The sequence below is a fragment of the Ranitomeya variabilis genome, chromosome 3, assembly GCF_051348905.1.
Source record: "Ranitomeya variabilis isolate aRanVar5 chromosome 3, aRanVar5.hap1, whole genome shotgun sequence".
Classification (NCBI taxonomy): domain Eukaryota; kingdom Metazoa; phylum Chordata; class Amphibia; order Anura; family Dendrobatidae; genus Ranitomeya; species Ranitomeya variabilis.
In genome coordinates, this window is record NC_135234.1 from 96,239,503 (window position 1) to 96,262,932 (window position 23,430).

The 23,430-nt window shown below is 41.5% G+C and overlaps 1 protein-coding gene across 4 annotated transcripts in view; it reads right to left on the reverse strand.

The window, feature by feature from the left end:
- Positions 1-23,430, reverse strand: part of RAP1GAP2 (RAP1 GTPase activating protein 2) — a 1,028,482-nt gene that overhangs the window by 182,802 nt on the left and 822,250 nt on the right. For all 4 annotated transcript variants that reach the window (XM_077294402.1, XM_077294401.1, XM_077294400.1 and 1 more), the window contains one exon: positions 8,220-8,255. In XM_077294402.1, the coding sequence (XP_077150517.1) occupies positions 8,220-8,255 (36 nt within the window). The remainder of the gene's footprint in view (positions 1-8,219; positions 8,256-23,430) is intronic.

The window sequence follows — 23,430 nt, forward strand, 5'->3', positions numbered from 1 at the left end:
AACACCAGAGTGGCAATTCCTGTTCACAAGAGCTTTCCAGACACAGTAACGAAACTTCAGCTGTGAACTGGAACAAAAATGCAAAAACAAACATGGACAAGAGTCCAACTTATCTAGTAGTTGTCTAGGAGCAGGAACAAGCACAGAGAGGCTTCTGATAACATTGTTGACCGGCAAGCAACTAACAGAGCAGCAAGGTTATATAGCGACTCCCACATCTTGATGGGAACAGGTGAACAGAGAAGATGAAGACACCAGTTCAATTCCACCAGTAGCCACCGGGGGAGCCCAGAATCCAAATTCACAACAGGCAGGGCACTGGACCTGGGCTCATCAAATACATCCTGGTAGTCAGACAAAAACTCAGGGACCTCAGAAGGAGTGGAAGAAGCAATAGACACCAACGGAGTATCGCCATGAATTCCCTGACAACCCCAACTTGACACAGACATAGCTTTCCAATCTAAAACTGGATTATGAGCTTGCAGCCATGGCAGACCCAAAACGACAACATCATGCAAATTATGCAGAACAAGAAAGCGAATCACCTCCTGATGTACGGGAGTCATGCACATGGTCATTTGCGTCCAATACTGAGGCTTATTCTCAGCCAATGGCGTAGCATCAATTCCCCTCAGAGGAATAGGAAATTCCAAAGGCTCCAGGACAAAACCACAGCGCCTGGCAAACGACAAATCCATCAGATTCAGGGCAGCACCCGAATCCACAAAAGCCATAACCGGGTAGGACGACAAAGAACAAATCAAAGTAACAGACAAAATAAATTTAGGCTGTATAGTACCAAAGGTGACAGGTTTAGCGATTTTTTTTAAGCGTTTAGATAACATGAGTAGAATCACCACAGTAAAAGCACAACCCATTTTGACGTCTATGACTTTGTCGCTCAATTCTGGTCAGAGTTCGGTCACATTGCATAGACTCAGGTCTCTGTCCAGAAAATACCGCCAAAGGATGAGCAGATTTGCGCTCCCGCAAACGCCGATCAACCTGAATGGTTAGAGCCATAGAATCACTCAGACTTGTAGGGGTGGGAAACCCCACCATAACATTCTTAACGGCCTCAGAAAGACCTTCTCTGAAATTTGCAGCCAGGGCACACTCATTCCATTGAGTAAGCACCGACCATTTCCGAAATTTTTGACAATACACCTCTGCTTCATCCTGACCTTGAGAGATAGCCAGCATCGCTCTTTCTGCCTGATTCTCAAGATTAGGCTCCTCATAAAGCAGTCCAAGAGCCAGAAAAAATGCATCTACATTAAGCAATGCAGGATCTCCTGGCGCCAGAGAGAAAGCCCAATCTTGAGGGTCGCAACGCAACAAGGAGATAACAATTTTAACTTGCTGAGTGGAATCACCAGAGGAACGAGGTCTCAGAGATAGAAATAACTTACAATTATTCTTAAAATTTAGAAACCTAGATCTATCTCCAGAAAACAACTCAGGAATGGGTATCTTTGGTTCTGACATAGGGCTACGAATAACAAAATCCTGAATACTTTGCACCTGTGCAGTAAGATGATCCACACTAGAAGTCAGAGTCTGAACATTCATGTCTGCAGCTGAGCTCAAAACCACCCAGAGTTCAAGGGGATGAAAGAAGCTAAACAGACTGCAGCAAAGGAAAAGCGGGAGGAAAAAAAAAATGTACTCAGGTCTTCTTTTTATCCCACTTCTGCGATGCATTAAACACTTTTTGGCCTGCTATACTGTTATGATCCTTAGTGGTTGAGGATCACAAATAACTCCAGCTAAGTAACAAACGTAGGACAAGCTCTAGGGAGGTGGCAAACTGGACTGACCGCAAATCTGAACCTATCCAAACACACTAGAAGTAGCCGGTGAACGTGCCTAAAAATCCTAGACGTCTCAAGCCAGCCTGAGGAACTAACTACCCCTAGAGAGAAAGAAAAGACCTCTCTTGCCTCCAGAGAAATAATCCCCAAAGATATAGAAGCTCCCAACAGATAATAACGGTGAGGTAAGAGGAAGGCACATACACAGGGGTGAAAGCAGATTCAGCAAATGAGGCCCACTAATACTAGATAGCAGAAAATAGAAAAGGGAATCTATGCGGTCAGTAAAAACCCCTTACAAAATATCCACTCTGAGATTTCAAGAACTCCCACACCAACTAACGGTGTGGGGGGAGAACCTCAGTCCCCTAGAGCAACCAGCAAGCGAGGAAATCACATTTTAGCGAGCTGGACAAAAAACATAATGAACACTGATAATCAAAAATGATCAAACAAAAACTTAGCTTGTCTTGGAGAGACTGGGAGCAAGGTAGACACAAGGAATCTGAAGAGCACTGAATACATTGATAGCAGGCAAGGAACTGAGTATCCAGGAGAGCTAAATAGGAAACCACCCAAGGATAACGAACCAGCTGATACTGAAACCTGCAGAAAAACAACACTACACAGTACCGCTTGTGACCACTAGAGGGAGCCCAAAAATAGAGTTCACAACAGCCATCCTTCTTAGCAACAAAAATAAAACCTGCTCCCAATGGTGAAGAAGATGGCCGAATATGCCCTTTCTCCAAAGACTCCTTAACATAACTCCGCATGGTGGTATGTTCAGGCACAGACAGGTTGAAAAGTCGGCCTTTAGGAAACTTACTGCCTGGAATCAAGTCAATCGCACAATCACAGTCCCTGTGCGGTGAAAGGGAACTGGACTTGGGCTCATCGAATACATCCTGAAAATCAGACAAAAACTCTGGAATTTCAGAAGAGGAAGAAGAGGAGATTGACATCAAAGGAACATCATTATGAACCCCCTGACAACCCCAACTAGTCACAGACATAGATTTCCAATTCAACACAGGATTATGTACCTGCAACCACGGGAAACCCAGCACGATAACATCATGCAAATTATACAACACCAGAAATCGACAATCTTCCTGATTGGCTGGCGCCATGTGCATGGTCACCTGTGTCCAAAACTGGGGCTTATTTTTAGCCAAAGGTGTAGCATCAATCCCCCTTAAAGGAATAGGGTTCTGCAAAGGCTGCAAGGGAAAACCACAACGCCTGGCAAACTCAAAATCCATTAAGTTCAAGGCGGCGCCTGAATCCACAAACGCCATGACAGAAAATGATGACAATGAGCAGATCAAGGACACCGATAACAGAAATTTAGGTTGTACAGTACTGATAGTAAATGAACTAGCGATCCTTTTTGTCCGCTTAGGGCAGACTGAAATGACATGAGAAGCGTCGCCACAATAATAACACAACCTATTCTGACGTCTGAATCCTTGTCGTTCCGTTCTAGACAAAATCCTATCACACTGCATTGGCTCAGGACTTTGCTCTAAGGGCGACGCCACAGCGCGCACAGTTTGACGCTCCCGCAAGCGCCGATCAATCTGAATGGCCAGAGACATAGAATCACTCAGACCGGAAGGCGTGGGAAACCCCACCATAACATCTTTAACGGATTCAGAAAGACCCTTTCTGAAAATTGCCGCCAAAGCATCATCATTCCATTTAGTCAACACAGACCATTTTCTAAATTTCTGACAATACAATTCTGCCGCCTCTTGACCCTGAGACAGGGCCAACAAGGTTTTCTCCGCTTGATCCACAGAATTAGGTTCATCATATAATAATCCTAAAGCCTGAAAAAAGGAATCTACATTAAGCAAGGCCGGATTCCCAGATTTCAGGGAAAATGCCCAATCCTGTGGATCACCACACAGCAGGGAGATGGCAATTTTAACCTGCTGAATGGAATCACCGGAGGATCGCGGTCTCAGAGCAAAAAACAGTTCACAATTGTTTTTAAAACCCCAAAATTTGGACCTATCACCAAAAAACAAATCAGGAGTAGGAATCTTTGGCTCTAAAGCAGGAGTCTGAACAATATAATCAGAAATACCCTGTACCCTAGCAGCAAGCTGGTCTACACGAGAAGCTAATTCCTGAACATCCATGCTGGCACAAGACTCCTCAGCCACCCATAAATAAAGAGGGAAGAAAAGACAGAACAGACTGCAGAAAAAAAATGGCTCAACACCTTTCTTCCCTTCTTCTGAGATGCATTTAACTCATTATGGGCCAGTGGTACTGTTATGATCTGGTGACCTTGGAGCCGCATGAAAACTTTCTCTGGAGTCGGTGGAACCTGTACTGACCGCAAATCCTGAACTAACACCGCAACTAGAAGTAGCCGTGGGGTGTGCCTAACAAACCCTAGACACCTCGGCACAGCTGGAGGACTAAATACCCCTATAGATGGAAATAGGAATGCTATCTTGCCTCAGAGCAGACCCCCAAAGGATAGGCAGCCCCCCACGAATAATGACTGTGAGTAGGAGAAGAATAGACACACGCAGGTAGAAAACAGGATTTAGCAAAAGAGGCCACTCTAGCTAAATAGGAGAGGATAGGACAGATTACTAGGCGGTCAGTATTAAAACCCTTCCAAAAATATCCACAACAGATAATAAAAAAAGTTCCACAATCTAACTAAAGACATGGAATGTATATCTGCCACTCCAGAGAATCCAACAAGACTGAGAAAATACTGACACAATCTAAGCTGGACAAGAAAACACAAAGAATAGCACTGAATTGTGAAGCACACAGCATGTGTGCCACAGGAAAAAAAAAACAGACACTTATCTTTGCTGATTTGGCAGAAAGGCAGGAGGAACCAGGCAGAGGTCCTACACCTCCCAACAACAATTGACAACTGGCAAGGACTAATGAATCCAGCACACCTAAATACCCCAGTCAGAACTGCAATCAGCAGACACACCTGACCAGGACTGCAACCCAGGGACAACTGCATTACCACCTACTACCACCGGAGGGAACCCAAAAGCAGAATTCACAACAGAGGTGTATGGAGCGGAGTCGTGTGTGTATGAGGTGTATGGAGCGGAGCTAAATGTGTACGACGTGTACGGAGCGGAGCCGTGTGTGTACGAGGTGTATGGAGTGGAGCGCGTGTGTACGGAGAGCAGCCGCGTGTGTAGGAGTAGCTATGTGTGGCCATTATACAGTACGAAGTATCATGTGCAGCCAATATACAGTATGGAGCATCATGTGTGGTCATTATACAGTATGGAGCATCATGTGTAGCCATTATACAGTATGGAGCATCATGTGTGGCCATTATACAGTATGGAGCATCATGTGTGGCCATTATACAGTATGGAGCACTGTGTGGCCATATTTTTTTGTTTATAATTATTCTTTATGAAACAGTGTAATCAGCAGTGCTAAATGGGTGTGGTTGGGATGTGGATATGGGTGTGGCTAGTTATGAATGGGTGTGGTCAGAGGCGTGGCCTAAAATTTGCCGTGGCGCACTTTGTCCCTCTTTCCCGTCTTCAAAAGTTGGGAGGTATGTTAAAAGTAGTAGGGGCACAACAAAATAGTTTCGCCTAGGGCGCCGTAATCTCTCGGGCCGGCCCTGGTAAGATCTCCAGCTTTATCCTCCACTGGTCTCGGGAGCTATATCTCTTCAGTGCGCAGCCTGTACTGACTCGTGACTAGGATGGGCTGCAGTCTGAATTCTTCATGCTTGGAGAATCCCTTTAAGAACAAGGTGATTTTTCATTTAGCACTTTTGTTTATACCTTACTTCCAAGAGCTATAACTTTTTATTTTTGTGGCAAGAGAGCCATGAGTTGTAGTTTTGAATTATGGTGCATCATTCATTTTACCGTAAAATGTACTAAAAATCTAGCAAAACATATTCCAAATGGTATGAATTGGTGGCAAAAAAATGCAATTCCATCATTGTTTTTTTGGGTTTTGTTTCTATAGTGTTCATTGTTTGGCAAAAATAGCCTGGCAACATGATTCTCCAAATCAGTACGATTACGGAAATTCCATATTTTACCATATGCGTTAATTTACTCTGACTTTTACAGACATAGTGATACCAGATATATATTATTTTCAATTTCTTATTATTTTTAACTAGAAAAAGGGAATTGATTCAAATTTTTTAATTATTTGAAAGAAAATTTTCAGATATTTTAAAACTTTCTTTACTTCATTTTTTATTTGTCTTTTTTTATGGACGTTGAACCTACGATCTTTACATTGTCTTGTTCTGTGTACTGCGATACCACATACAGTAATTGCAATATATAATGTAAGTAATGGTTTATCATAAATCTCAGCCTGTAACTGAGCTTTACAAGAGTACAAAGATGGCAGTGATGGGTGATTTCAGCAGGTCCCTGGCTGCTGTGATAACCCATCATGTACTGAACGCGAGCACTGACAATGACAATCACTAGTGTTGAGCGATACCCTCCGATACTTGAAAGTATCGGTATCGAAAAGTATCGGCCGATACCGGCAAAGTATCGGATCTAATCCGATACCGATACCCGATACCAATACAAGTCAATGGGACTCAAGTATCGGACTGTATCCCTGATGGTTCCCAGGGTCTGAAGGAGAGGAAACTCTCCTTCAGGCCCTGGGATCCATATTACTGTGTAAAATAAAGAATTAAAATAAAAAATATTGCTATACTCACCTCTCCGACGCAGCCTGCACCTTACCGAGGGAACCGGCAGCCTTCTTTGCTTAAAATGCGCGCGTTTACTGCCTTCCGTGACGTCACGGCTTGTGATTGGTCGCGTGCCGCCCATGTGACGGCGACTCGACCAATCACAACAAGCCGTGACGTAATTTCAGGTCCTGAATGCCTAATTCTAGGCATTCAGGATTTGAAAATTACGTCACGGCTTGTGATTGGTCGCGTGCCGCCCATGTGACCGCGACGCGACCAATCACAACAAGCCTTGACGTAATTTCAGGTCCTGAATGCCTAATTCTAGGCATTCAGGATTTGAAAATTACGTCACGGCTTGTGACTGGTCGCGTCGCGGTCACATGGGCGGCACGCGACCAATCACAAGCCGTGACGTAATTTTCAAATCCTGAATGCCTAGAATTAGGCATTCAGGACCTGAAATTTCGTCACGGCTCGTTGTGATTGGTCGCGTCGCGGTCACATGGGCGGCACGCGACCAATCACAAGCCGTGACGTAATTTTCAAATCCTGAATGCCTAGAATTAGGCATTCAGGACCTGAAATTACGTCACGGCTTGTTGTGATTGGTCGCGTCGCCGTCACATGGGCGGCACGCGACCAATCAGAAGCCGTGACGTCACGGAAGGCAGTAAACGCGCGCATTTTAAGCAAAGAAGGCTGCCGGTTCCCTCGGTGAGGTGCAGGCTGCGTCGGAGAGGTGAGTATAGCAATATTTTTTATTTTAATTCTTTATTTTACACATTGCTATTAATCCCGATACCGATTCCCGATATCACAAAAGTATCGGATCTCGGTATCGGAATTCCGATACCCGCAAGTATCGGCCGATACCCGATACTTGCGGTATCGGAATGCTCAACACTAACAATCACTCTTTTAAATGCCGCTAATAGGGATTGACATCTGAATGGTTAATTAACAGTGAGCTCCGAATTGCTGTTTTTACAGACAGAAAGCAGCTGTATAGCACAGCCATAATTTGCCACATGTGGAGCAGGCTCAGCTCCTGAGTAGTGATGAGCGAGTGTACTCATTGCTCTGGTTTTCCAGAGCACGCTCGGGTGATCTCCGAGTATTTATTATTGCTCGGAGATATAGTTTTCATCGCCTCAGTTGCATGATTTACGGCTTCCAGATACCCTGAATACATGTGAGGAATGCCTGTTTGTTAGGGAATTCCCACATGTATTCAGCATATCTGGAAGCCGTAAATCATGCAACTGAGGCGATGAAAACTATATCTCCGAGCAATAACAAATACTCGGAGATCACCCGAGCGTGCTCTGGAAAACCCGAGCAACGAGTATACTCGCTCATCACTACTCTTGAGCTCTCTCCATACTTGTGGACCCAAGTGAGGACATACAGTTAAGCCTTTGTGCTAAGGGAGTTGAGAAATGCAACCATCCATATCACCACTTGATCTGCACAAAGTTTATTTCTTAAAATGGAGATTACCCTTTAACAACAAAAAAATTATAGGCTTGAAATATACAATTCATCATGGAGCACATGAGGCCCATGGCTGTGGTGGACATGTATTATGTGCAAAACATCAGTGAATCCTATGAACGTCCTGAATATTTAATAAACCAAAAATATCCACGTACAATCACATTTTATCATTTCTTTATTTTTATCTAAAAAGTGAAATTTCTCACCTGCATTTTTTCCAGCATCTCGAAAAACTCGGCTGACTGAAAAGAAAGAAAGAAACATACTTAGTAAAATTTAGTGGAACACCATGACATTGTTAAAGTGCAGAATAAGTGACATTTAAGTAATATTAGAGATTTGATTAGACATCAAAAATGGCTCCTTGTCGAGTAATAACAGCTTAATTTATCTCATTTCGAATATGTTCACACAGTTTCTTTTTCAGGTATATTTTGCCTTGAATCCACCTGAAAAGTGCTGCAACACTGCCTCAAAAAAATGAACATAGAGCACAGCAATGTAAAAACAACCCTGCTGTGCCCATGTTCCGTCTAATGCCACTTTTTTAACCATTTAAGGCTTCAGAAACTATGAACAGATTAAAAGAAGTAACATTTTTATTCTTGAAAATTACAGAGCAAAGATAACCGGTGGCAGAGCATCGCAAAAACGACTGAAAAGACACTGGCGAAAATGCTTCAGGAAAACAACCATTGGTGTTTTTGTGAAGCATTTTGGCCTCGGAAAACAGCATTTCCCTGATGTCTTAAAGATGTCATGTGCACACCCCATTGGCGTGTTTTTATGCACTGTTTTTTTGGTTTGTTTTTTTCTTTTCTATTTCAAAATACCTCTTTTGTGACCTTTATCCTAATGTTTTTGTGGCAATAAATGTTGGCTGTAAGTCAATAGAGAAATATTACCTACAACCTTAGCAAGTTTTGTTTGTGTTTTTTTTTCAAACTTTTGCTGTAATTTTGAGTCTTTTTATTATTACAAAACACAGCTTGCTGAAAGTATGACTTTTTTTGTTCCTGTGTCTCCCCAAAAGCTTCTCGATTGGACAGATACATTCATGAAAAACACGTGTAAATACTACAAAGCCACGAAAAAGCTTGCAAAACACTGGAAAAAATTACTGCAGAAAAAGCTCTGAAAGGAACATACAGATGTGTCTACCCTTTAGTTTGCTCACAAACAAGCTCACTATAATACCACAACATTCTACTAAAAACCCTCAAACTGCTGCATTGGTTGCGAGTTGCGACTCAAATCACAACCACTGGGTGGCCACACATAGACATATATAGCAGAGACATATCGTGACAGAGTATGGCAAAGTCAGGTTTTTTTTTCAAAGTTAGACATATTGCCATGACACTCATCTTTCGATATGTTAAGCTAAGAGAAAAGATAAGTTAAGACCCATCAATGTCACCAGACAGAAGTTATACTGATGTGAGGCCCCCAGCTGTCTGCTCAGATGAGCACTGTAGAAACTGTTGGGTCCCCGTGTGGTTGCTGGTTGTTCTTCAGGCAAGCATCACTCTCAACTGCATCAGTGTCCATAGGAAGCCTATAATGTTAGTACCTGTGGTGAAGCAGGGAGCCTTCTCCACCACTTTTTATCTTGCCTCCTACAAGCATCTATAACATCGGCATTCCAGCACAGTAAGGGCAACAACATCAGTACAGTGAGGTGTGGGACATTTTTATTTTTGTGGGGTGCACTAAGGGGTGCAATTAGAAATCGTTAATGGTGCACCAAAGGCATTTTTAATTGTTAAGGAGGTGTTCAAGGGGCATTATTACTTTTTAGAACATTATTAAGGGGCCACTCTGTGTGTATTATTACAGTACATTATAAAGGGCACCTAGGAGAATATTACTTGATAAAGAGCACGTGGGACATTACTACTTGTTAAGGGGCATTATCACTTTATAAAGGGACATAAGTGGCCTCTGCGTTTTCTTCACATATATTGTCACTAGCAAGTAGCAACCTCCTTTTAGAGCTGAATCAGCTCTCAATATAAATCAAAAGCTAGAGATGTGTCCATAGTTTGGTCAGTAATGGGTCACATAGAAAAATATTGTAATTTTTCTGTTCAGTTGCTGTGATGTTTTGCAAAAGTGAAAACAAGAAGTCCTGCCATATTGTTTTTTTACCTTTGACTTTGGGCCTGTAAACAGAAGGTAATTCATTTTCCCAAAAGGTAACTCAAAAGCGATAACTTATATGGCTCTTTTGGTTGGAAATCCTATTTAAAGGGAACCTGTCACCCCCAAAATCGCGGGTGAGGTAAGCCCACCGGCATCAGGGGCTTATCTACAGCATTCTGTAATGCTGTAGATAAGCCCCGATGTATCCTAAAAGATGAGAAAAAGACGTTAGATTATACTCACCCAGGGGCGGTCCCACTGCTTGTCCGGTCCCTCAACAGGGCAGACAAAGTACGCCTGATCCAGAGCCGCAGCGTGAAGACCAGAAGAGGACGTCATCTGATGAAGATGGGAGGCGCAGGACCCGGACCAGCAGCAGGACCGCCCCTGGGTGAGTATAATCTAACCTCTTTTTCTCATCTTTTAGGATACATCGGGGCTTATCTACAGTATTCCAGAATGCTGTAGATAAGCCCCTGATGCCAGTGGGCTTACCTCACCCGCGATTTTGGGGGTGACAGGTTCCCTTTAAAGAAGTTTTCTTAAATTAGGCAGAATTTTCCCAGGGAGTAGGGTGGACTGGATAAATTATGAAAAGTCCAAGTAATAGGACAAAAAAGAATTGACCACAGATCTACTGAAAATACAAAATATTTGCTTCTTCTTTATTAGAAATCCATTAAACCGATATAAAAAAATGTAATCACCATTGGTTACAGAGAATACCATCTATCACATGTGACAGAGGGTGTTCCCTGCTTCTATCACAGTAGTTTTAGGTGGTTCTCCTCGGTGGGGCTAATGGTTGAAAATTACATAAAATAATATAAGACCAAGCCCATTATGGTAACATAGCATAATATGTAGAAAAAGTTAGCACATCATATAAACCACATACATGAAGCATGTAGAGGGGCAGTGGTGTAAAATGTTTCTCCTGACTCTTTTACTGTTCAGGTGTCTGACAGTAAAACACCATAGCTTCACAAACAATTCTTTTTTGGCATATGATCTCAAGCTGAAGAAGCAGCGATTATGCACAGATAAATGGCAACACAGTCACTATTAACAGGAATGGTACAGAGATGCTGTAGGCATAAGAGCAGGCCCAATTCTTGTATCTGCCGGTGACTGCGTCACGTTACGTGATCCATTACAGCCAGGCTCAGACTGGCCCATAGGGCAACAGGGGAGTCCCCCAGTGGGCCCCAGAGTAGATCTGGTCCCCCAACCCCACTGTATGGGCAATAAGTATTTTTCACTTGATTCACTACCCAGTTTATTATTATATAGAGAAATAGGGAAGTATGTGAACGAGGGTAGTGGAATATTGGTATGCAGGTGAAAAGTGGCCCCCCACCAAGTCAATGTTACTGGTGGGCCCTTGGCAACCCAGTCCGACACTGATTACAGCCACATTCAGTTGGTCGTATAGAATCTTTCCGTACTCAGATAATAAACTTCCCTTTCCCTATCACCATTTGTGCTCGTTATAGCTTCTTCTACAGTACACTTGGATTTCTTTCACCAGCACAGTATTCTCCATTTCTGACTATCTGATGGTTCTGCTCCTCGCTCTTTGTTACTAGAGGGGATCAGGTAAAGCAGAGTGCTCACTTTTTATCCAAACCTCGCCTCGAAAAAGTCAGTCTGATCAGAACACAGGCTTTACCAACATGGAGAACGCACTCGTACAGGATAATAGCAAGATATGGAAGACTATGCAAACATGAACCACATCCACATACACACCCCATTCACTCATGTTTATAGACATTCTCCCAATCTCACATATGCCTGTCTCATATATGTGAGGCTGCCCAATTTGTGTCAGAAGACGCTCGGTTTGCCCTTGCATCACAGTCTGTGCTTGGACTGCAAAACAGGAATATGTGAATCAAACTTACAGACACATTGAGGCATAGTTATCACAACTGTCTAATTCTTAGACAATGTAAACTCTCAAAAAGGCGCTACATTTATCACATGCTATTTGATGAATCTGTCTAATTTTAAGACTATCTTGTACCAATAAGTATCCTTTACCCTGGCATGTTAGACATATCACTCTTCAGAAGGAAAGACACTACCCCTTAGACAAGACCCCAGTCATAGGCCTCTCATACAGCCCAATCATATCTTATACTTTGCACTTAGGAGGAGCTGTTGCTCCCGAAACACGTGTCTACAAATTAAAATTCTAGTTTGGCTTTTATCCTACGTCATGTGGCAAGACTCGTTAAAGCGTCAAAACTGACTTTTAGGATTTATACTTCCAATAGGTGGCACTAGATTTCAACTCCTCTTCACTCTGAAGAGGCAATTTGAATAATTCCCTAGAGTAGCATTACATGGCCTTCAAGTCTCCTTACCCTGGCATGTTAGGCATGTCACTCTCCACAAGAAGAGCCACTAACCCTTAGACCCAAGACTATCTAGTCTAAGTTTAGACCACCTATTCGTTGGCTTACATTGTACCAAAAATGTGTACTACAATTTTGGTGCAAGATATTGCACATTACACCAATCTGCATTTATGATAAGGCATGCCCCTTTACAGCAAGGCTGTGCCCTTTAGCTGGCTAAGTCATAACAAGTGCCCAACACAAATTCCAAATCTAGTGCAAGTCATGAAATACAATTTACAGTAGAGTTTTGTTGCAGTTAGTTTGATAAATATGCTCAATTGTGTGCAATAAACTATAGCGCTTAGCATAAAAAACAATAGTCAGTGTTACGCTCCTAGGTGGCGCACGTGGTTCATGGACCCACTATGCCACAAAATGGACTTACCCTGGAGGGGCATAACTAAGCAGCGAGCTTGGGATTCTCTGGAGCCTTTAGTGGTGAGGTCAGACTAGTGCGGCTCGTTGCTTCCAGGTGCCACTCCAGGGTGGTGTCTGGCAGTAGCTGCTGACCCCAAAGGGCAGAGATGTTACTTCACATTCTCAGAAAAAACAGGATGGCCACAATGGACAAATTCAGACAGGACGGCCTCTTGGGAGAATTTCTGACGGGATGGCCACTTGGGACAATTTCTCACTGTACGGACAGGATGGCCACTTGGGACAATTTCTCACTGAACAGACAGGACGGCCACTTGAGATAACTTCACAGTTCTTCCAAATCCAAACTGAAGAAAAGGACAGCGCCACACCGGATAGTGATAAGCAGCTCACATATTTATTCTGCCTTCTGCGGCAACATTTCGGTCCGAAGACCTTTGTCAAGCGGACCGGTCTTCGGACCGAAACGTTGCCGCAGAAGGCAGAATAAATATGTGAGCTGCTTTTCACTATCCGGTGTGGCTCTGTCCTTTTCTTAAGTTTGGATTTGGATGTTCTATCTGGGATGGACCCCCTGGTGAGGACGTGCGCCCTGATGTCCATAGAGACTATATAATTATAGGGTGCGGCTTTACTGCTTTTTTGTAACTTCACAGTTTTGGCCTGAGTATTCGGCCCCAAGGGTGGCAGGCAGGCCATGAAGTACAGGTACCGGAGAAACGGTTTCGGGATTCGGACACCGCCAAAGTCGTGGCATGAAACAAGGACTAACCATGGTGGACTAACGGGATCACAGGATAAAGGGTACGGGAAACTAACAGACTATGGAAGGGTGACCTGGCAACATACAGTTGCACAGCAGACTACCTAACTATATGGGTTGCTCACGCATCTCCTGTAGGGGAGGGTATTTTTTATACAAGGGAGACACCTTGCAGGTAAATGCATATTAATTAAATGCCTCCCAGCAGCTGCTCGGAGCATTTATGATGTGCTCACTCTGTCCCTTTAAGAACAGGGGAGCGCGCCGCTGAGACACAGTGCAGTGTGCGAAGAGAAGGAAGGATGCAGGATGGGGATCGCACCGCAGGTGAGGGCGGTGAGTAAGCCAGTGTCCCTCCATTTAGGAAGAATGGAACACAATTCAGGGGCGCCACAATTCATAGCGCTACAGTAGGATTATGGCTTTTACCTATTCTCCCATAAAAATTATGATGAAATGAGGCAATATGTTTCATTATGTTGTGCTTTCCAAAACTTGTAGCTTGAATATCAGTCTTGTTTTCTAGCCACAGATTAGCTCTTGAATTTTCCTGCAGTCCAGAGGATCAGCGCAATCAAATATTCCATATAGAAATAAATATTTGCACAGCACTGACTGCTGGATAAAGTATGAGCTGTCAGACAGCGACATGTGGCATTAACCTTGTAGGGGAAAGTGCAATCCTACAGTATGAGAAACTCTTACATTCATTCTTTACAACCACAATAATTTATTTATCAGAGAAAACAATCTAAATTCTAATTAAATAAAAAATGTAAATATTAATAAGATGGGGGCTCCACTTGTTCAAAGTGGATGTGGGTCATTCGGGCTAAATCTGGCACTATGGGTATCAAAGTTGGCTCTATGCAAAATGTATTTATTTTATTTATTTATTTTACTCACTTTTATAGCCACATTAATTCCACAGCGCTTTACAGACATGGAGGTTTTTAGAGAATAATAAATATTGTTTCGCGACAATTTCAGTTGGAACAAAATTTAATCTGTTTGCTGAATGCAAATCTGTCCCAGATGAATTTTGGGAGATTTGATCATTTACACTGTCATACAATACAAATAATACTACTATTCCTCCAGTAATACTGGGAGACAATGCCTAAATAAAACAAGTCATATCCAAATAATACGAAATATTGCCCACATAACACTGGCATATTTTAACCACCCAATATAGCATGAAGCCTATCCCCAAAAAAACAATACTGTCATTTAGTGTGCACTTAAAGAGTTTTTCACAAAATTGTTATCCAGCGTTAGGTTCCCCATTGATACCAAGAAAGGGGTTTTGGAACCCGAGAACTGCGCTCAGCTATTTCCGGCATTCCCATAGACAGTGAATTGACTGGAGGTTGAGCATGTGCATCTTCCTTGAAGATGCAGCTTTGTGAAGCTTAATTTCCAGGTTTTTATATACCCCGTCTTGTGATCTACCAGGAGTTGTAGTAATCAGACTCCCAGCAGTCAGTAAGCATCTCCTAATCTTTGGATAAAGAATAACATTATTTTGGGAATAGCCTATTAATACCGCTATACAATGTCTAACTAATGAAGGGAATGTTGGTAAAGTCCATTGTAACTACGGCATTAACCCCTTCACCACCTTGGTTTATTCCATTTTTGAGTTTTCGCTTTTTGCTCCCCTTCTTCCCAGAGACATACATTTTTATTTTTCCATCAATATGGCCAAATGACGGGACGAGTTGCACTTTTTAACATCATTAATTTTACCATATAGTCTGCTGGAAAATGGGAAAAAAATTCAAAGTGCGGTGAAATTGCAAAAAAAAAGTACAATACCACAATTGTTTTTTGGGCTTTTTTTTTACCAAGTTCACTAAATCCTAAAACTGACCTGTCATTATGATTCTCCATCACAAGTTGGTAGATACCAAACATGTATAGGTTCTATTTTATTTAAGTGGTGAAAAAAAATCCAAAATTTGCAAAAACCACAAAAAAATTTTTTGCCACATTTTCCAAGACCCGTAGTGTTTTCATGATCTGGGGCAGGGTGAGGGTTTATTTTTTGTATGCGGAGCTGACATTTTTATTGATACATTTTTGGGTAGATACGATGTTTTGATCGCCCGTTATTCCATTTTATTGCAACTTTCTTGCAACCAAAAAACGTTATTCTGGCATTTTGATTTTTTTTCTCATTATGCCATTTACCGATCAGATTACCGTAATTATTTTTATATAATGATAGATCGGGTGATTCTGAACTTAATGATAGCAAATATGTGTTTTCGGTTATTGTTTTTTTTAATTGTTTTATTTTGAATGGGACGAAAGGGGACTGATTTGAACTTTTTTTTTTATTTTTTGTAAACTTTTTTTCTACTTTTTTACTGGCTTCAATAGTCTTGATGGGAGACTGGATGCTGTGATCATCTGATCGCCTGTGCTACACATAGCAGGGCTCCAGCTATGCTATGTGTAGCTAAAATTATCATCTGCTATGCGTGCTGGCCACAAGGCAGTGCTCATAGCAATCTGGCAATGATAACCACAGGGGTCTGCTGCAGACCCCAGGTTGTCATGCCAAATCATCGGCGACCCACTGTCATGTGAAACAGGCCGCGCGAATGATGCGCTTCTGGCACGATTATGTTAAATGCCACTGTAAGAGATTGACAGTGGAATTTAACATGTTAACAGCCGCGGGTGGATCGCCATTCTACCCACAGCTGTTAGCGGCACATGTCAGCTGATGAAATCAGCTGACATGTGCTGGGAAAGTTGCAGTCTCAACACTGGAGCATGCATCAAGCAGGGGGAGGTGATCTACAAATTACCTATGCATCACAGGTCATAAAGGGGTTAAAGGTGTTGTCCATTATTGGGAGAACGCCTTCTGATATGCTGCATTCCCCAATGTAAAAATAATACACCTTATACTCACATTGCATAACAGAACCATTCCTGTAATGTCGGCATCGGTCTCCAAAAGATCGCATGACATTGTTATGCCACATAAGCCCTGCAACCAATCAACAATGGCTAAACGGCTGTAGTCCTCAAACCTCCATTGGATGTCATTGGTTCACCTAAAGTAAGTGAGAGCACAACAGCTCAATAGTGGTCACTGATTGGCTGCAGTGATCACGTGGCATATCCATATCATGCGAGCCTCACGGGACCCGGTACTGGAACACCATTCTTTTGCAGGGTAGTTCTTGTGGTTGCAGTTTTGCTTTGTTTAGGGAGTTCTACAAATGGCTGATATCGTGTTCACAGCCATGCCCAATAATGCGGTATGAAGGCACACTGGAATATGGATCTTGATATACTTTGTTAGTGACCCTATAATAGTGCCTGCAGGATACCATTTTCCAACATACTTTTTCTCCTAGAAGCAATCAAAAAATCCTGTATATGAAATCGGAGATATTCAGATATAATATACAGATGTACCATAGATCCCCACTGAATCAGTGCCTTGATCCATTCAGAAGTTGAATACGGTCATATTAATCACTACTAAACCTAATATGCGTCATGTAATCCCACATTTTGCCTGCAGCAGTTGCAGTTAAAGAAGCTCTCCCATCAAAGTGTTTATCCTCTTCATATATTGTAGTTTTCATATGATATAGAACGGTGTGCTTGCAATTCCTCATTTTTTCCTTCTACCCAGCTAATTCTTATGTTTTCCATTAAGTCTATGACATCATGTGATTAAAAACAGAGACTAGCTGAATCTTTCTAAGCTCTCTGTAGAAAGAGGAAGTCTCTTTTCCCTTCATGAGTCAACCCCCTCTTCAACTCCTGACCCAGGGGCCCCGCTCATCCCGCTGTCAGGGACTTTGTAGTGATGTAGAATTGTAGTTCTAATGATGACTCACGCAGGAAAAAGAGACATTCTGTTTCTACATAGAGCTACGAAGGATTCAGCTAGTCAGATGTCATAGACTTAATAGAAAGAAAGAAGAATTAGCTGGGTAGAAAGGCAAAATGAGCAATTGCAAGTGCACAGCGCTATAGAATATGATGCAGTATGTTAAGAGGATAAAAAATTTGATGGGAGTGCTTCTTTAACAGGTCCTGGCAGTTCCTCTTCTGGGTCGTTTCCAACACTGGACATTTTCTGTACCATCATGTTTCTTGAACAATGTGTAAAGGGAACTGGATGACTGCTCATTCTAATAGCTAAGCCAGCCCCTTTATCTGTGTATACATAGGCTGCGATAGAAAAGGGGGTTGGTTTAACTATAGAAATAAACCACTCAGCCAGCCCTCTTCATACACATCTCTGGTTTCATGACAGCACAAGAAACATTGTCCCGTATAGGACATGAACGGGAAGATCTGTGGGACCTGGTACTTGCAGCTGAAGAATGAGCCCCTTTAAGATGCTTACCATTTTAGTAAAAAAAAATAAAATGTACTAATTTATGCAAATTTAAGCATGTTACTTGGCTAAACACCCCCTTAAATTAATTTTGACATCCCTCAAAGGCACATGCTGTTGATGTGCATGAATGTTCTTGGTGTTGAGCCTATAAAAAAGTCATATTGACTCATTATTGGCTCCAATTATCTAGTAAATGTCCATCCCTCTTTGATGCCATTAATAATATGGGACCCAGGGAAATCTAGTCTTCTATTTTCTCTGCCGTAAAGACTTTTTTATACAGTCTGGAACATATTATTTTCTCTCTAGAACTCAACCTTACATAGTGAAATGCTGAATCTGTACCTTGCAATCTGCAAGGAGGGAATGGTGGAAACAAGACTTGTAGCAGCGCACTTAAACACTGCACGCTCTTTTTTATCCTTCTCTTTACCGTCTATTTGCGCAAACACAAAGCAAACAATTGATGGATGCTGAGATGTGGGTGTATGATGGGAAGACAGAGAGTGAAAGCCAGACAAAGAACTGATAGCCACTGGGAAAACATGTGTCTATTCAAATGCCATGTGACATGTCTTTTTTTATAAGACATAATGATTTCCTGCTCAGTGATTAAGTGCATATCCTGTGGTTTTGATGGACAGGACATCACATTGTTGCACGATCTAAGTTTGTGGTGGTGGGATTGGTTTTTAATTGCTGGAGAAAGAAAGAAAGCAATATTATTGCACCCAGGGGAGCTGCTCAGACCTGCGTGTATAGCTTTAAGAATGGTGGTTTCCTAGGCAATAGAAAAAACACTTCTGGAGCATATATAAATAAATGTGAATTCTGGCTCCATTGTAAGTGTTGTAATCTGCTTACAAGCCCTTCATTGTATAAAAAAGTGTATAATACAACTGCAACACTGTGTGATTACATGAAAACAGACGGGTTTGTACAACCCTACACCCACAGAAGATCGCCAAAATGTTTGGAACAAACTCTTTGCCCAGTTCCTTCAGAAACAGTGCAAGTGTAACTAGAAGAACGGAGCTGGCTATACATCAAAAATTTTCTTCCAAAATCTACAAATCTGATGAAGTTTTAGTAAGAAGATAACATAATTATATACTAAAGATTGTAGAAACAATGGTGAGCATGAAACTTGTGGGATCCCAGGAGCATGTATCTAGAAGACGTCTCTGAACATACTAGAGGAAATAATTCTGCAGGTGAATCCTACTTCTATATATCCACTGATATGTCTACATAATAAAAGGTCTAACAGGTTATTTGTGAATTAAGCCATTAAAAAAAAATCACTTGCGACCACTGATTAGCTTCAAAGACTCCACCAAAAATGTCTGTCTTATGCTGATACTGGATTTTTAGAGTCCATTGTTGTTTCAGGGCCTAAAACTACCAAAGATTCTTCTGATACATTGGTGGGCCAGTCCAAACCTGGTCAGAGTCTAAGCTCATCAAAGCCTCGTCTAGTACTTTGGTAGGCTAGCCTAATCCTGGTCAAAGTCTGAGTTCATTGGAGTTTCTTCTGGTTGGTACATTGGTGGGCCAATCTAATCCTGGCAATAGTCTGGGCTCATTGAAGTATATTCTGCTTGGTACATTGGTGAGCTAGTCCAATCTTAGTAATAGTCTAGACTCATTGGAGTATCTTCTGGTTGGTACATTCGTGGGCCATTCCAATCCTGGCAATAGTCTGGGCTCATTGAAGTATATTCTGCTTGGTACATTGGTGAGCTAGTCCAATCTTAGTAATAGTCTAGACTCATTGGAGTATCTTCTGGTTGGTACACTCGTGGGCCAGTCCAATCCTGGTAATAGTCTGTTCTCATTGGAGTATCTTCTGTTTGGTAACATTGGTGATCCAATCATGGTAATAGTCTGGGCTCACTGGAGTACCTTCTGCTTGGTACATAGCCTATGTTTACTAGTCTATTTTGGTCTACTATAGCCCAGTTTCCCTTAATATTGAACTTGCTACTCTTCTGTTTCCATCTAGGCATAAAATGAAATTACTCACACACCTAAAAACATGTTAAAAGATTTTGACCAATGATCTAGACAGATTGTAAAAGTAAGGTGCAAAACAGAACTGTGTGGTATTCTTCAGTGAAGAACTAACCTAAGTGCTAAAAAAAACTAATTTAAATTGATGAGTTGCTTTGTGAAAGTAAGCCTAAGAATATATTGATATTTCTTAGAAATTGTAAAATAACCAAGAGGAACAATCTCGCTGCAATGCACATCTGCAGGAGCTCACTATGCTTTATACTTTATTTGCTTGTGACTTTAAAAATGAATTTTAGGATTACGACTTCACACAGCACAATCTTCTCAATTCTAATAATGATCTGTCATTTACTTACAATAAATCCAGTCATTTCAGAGTTTCTCTCAATCCATATTCAGCGGATAAAATGAAGAGCTAGTTATGTCACCGAGACACTGAGTAAAGCAAAATCTTCTCCATGCCTCAATAACTTGGAATTAATTCATAAGCTGACTGTTCATGAATATGCATTGAGATGATGGACTGAGCAAGGTTACAGGTTCATGTGAAAAAAAGAAATTGCCTCCTTGACTCATGAGAAGTTCAGCTAATATCTATATCTAGATAATTAGTAGATTAAGTGTTGCCAAGTCATCTCTGTAATTTACTAAATCCAAAGCATTGCCCTGATGCAGTTCGGTCTTACCTAGAATACAGCAAAGTAGAAAATGATCCATTCATTTATTCCTAGCAAGCAGTAAGTTATATGAAGGAAAAAGAAGCCACTCAAAATCTAAGGAACAAAGCTTAGGATTCCATTTAAAGGGAACCTGTCACCTGAATTTGGCGGGACCGGTTTTGGGTCATATGGGCGGGGTTTTTGGGTGTTTGATTCACCCTTTCCTTACCCGCTGGCTGCATGCTGGCCGCAATATTGGATTGAAGTTCATTCTCTGTCCTCCGGAGTACACGCCTTGCGCTGGCATGTACTCTGGAGGACAGAGAATGAACTTCAATCCAATATTGCGGCCAGCATGCAGCCAGCGGGTAAGGAAAGGGTGAATCAAACACCCAAAAACCCCGCCCATATGACCCAAAACCGGTTCCGCCAAATTCAGGTGACAGGTTCCCTTTAATAGGGCTATCTGATGGAGATTTGATCACCATTAAAGGAACCGGGAAGATGTCCTATGCCCTCCAAACTGCCACCATGTATTTATTCTTATATTAATACCCTGGTTAACAAAGCCATTTGTACTGCATATTTGATTGCAGCTTATGTAAAAATAAAGTTTTATAAATCTGAAAATCCCACATGTGCTTGCAACTTTCATCCATTCATGTCAGTGTGCAATGAAATCGGCTTCATAGGCACACTTGCACATATCTGGGAAGCACATTGTGAAGACATTGTTATCCGTCATCCACGGAGGAGCCAAAAACAATACCTGGAAGGAAAATACTGTAAGCAAGATGGATCTTTCAACCCCGCTATACCACCACCGAATCCCACACAGTCAGCACCCCTATGAAGCTGGGAAACGGACATCTGGCTTCACAGCACACTGACATGAAAGGACAAAAGTCACGCACAAGCTTGAGATTTGCAAAAAAGTGGTGTGACTACGGCTCTAGCAAATCATGCTATCACTTACACAGGGGCATTATAACATGATTAGTAGGATAATTAATCTGGGGAAACCAATGGTTGGGCAGTATGGTGGCTCAGTGGTAAAAACTGTTGCTTTGCAGTTCTGGGATCAAGTCCCACCAAGGACAACATCTGCAAGGAGCTTGTATGTTCTACCAGTGATTCTGTAGTTTCCTTCCACATGCCAAAGACAGGGAATTTAGATTGTGAGCCCCAATGGGGACTGCGAAGCTAATGTATGTAAAGTGCTGCGGAATATGATAGCGCTGTATAAGCAATGCATGGTAAAAAATCCAAAGCCTCCTGGACTAGTCTGACAGTAATTAGTATATTGCAAAGGGATTGTTTTTTGCCATAAATTGCAATCAATAGATAGGGCTTATAAGGAAGGGTATTAACAATTAAAAATAAATACACGGTGGTAATTTGGTGAGCATGGGGAAGCTACCAGGTTCTTTATAAAACCTGTCTACATTTTACAGTTAGTAAACTTTTAATATTAATAAATGAACTCACACAGTATAATGTCATGTTAAAAATATATTATAGCAGGATAATAATGGATTGCAAATGCCTTTACTCATTGTATCAATATAATATCAGACCATGTTATTGCTTTCTCAGGTATAGGGATTTATAACTTAACCTTCATACAGATCAAAAACTGTATGGGGCTATGTAGCCCCCATAGCAGTACCATTTTATTTTGCTGACATTTCTTGAATTTTTTTTTAGAACTATGGTGTATTTTACTATAGAGCACTTTGAAGATATTTGCATATTTAATTAGCATATATATTATAATGCTATTGTTACCACAATGTGGGTAAATATCATGTTTATCTCCTGGAAAAGTTCAACTTTTAGCAATATTGCGTATTAGTTGTACAAAAGTTGAAAACTCTATCCTGCTAGCCTAACTCGATAATCATGATAATCCCAACATAATTGCGCACTTCATTAAGACTATCTGTTTTGCCTACTTTACTATTAATAACAGGTAGAAATAACTGGAAAATAATCTCCACTGTAAATGCTGGGAAGTATTAGGAGGTTATCACTAAACATCTTAAAAGTATATTCAAAGATGACAGATGGCTACAAAAGATACGGTACATATTGTAAGTAGTTACAGTAAATTCCGGCAGAGTCTCCAACTGCCTGAGGCATGAAGTCAACAATTAGTCTGAGCCGATCAATGCTTAATGAAAGAACAAGCATTAGAAAAGCCACATACAACAATAAAGCACATTGAAGAGTGGAGATCTGAAATAATAATGTAACCTTTCTATTGAGTCATAGATAAGAGCTTTTCGTACATACATATAGACGCGTATTCACCTTGAATCCACCTCCCACTCATCTGCTCTTAGATTTCAGTAGCATTGACTACAATGACTACTATGATTGCGCTCCTGTCTACGGTGACAGGTATTAGTAAATGTACAGCACAGGAATATTACGTTACCGCACATAACAAAGCATTTAGAACCTCTGCTTATTCACATTATGGTGTCTAATTCCCATGGACTCCCATAGCAGAGTTCAGTCCAGGTGAACACCATGAAAAGTGTACAAAATCAGAGTATTGTAAAAGAAATGTAAGCAAAAAGAACATAGATATAGGACGTGTCAAGAAAGTCTGATGCATATCTAATCTACCATATCTACCTTGCTGCTTGACCAACTGTGTAC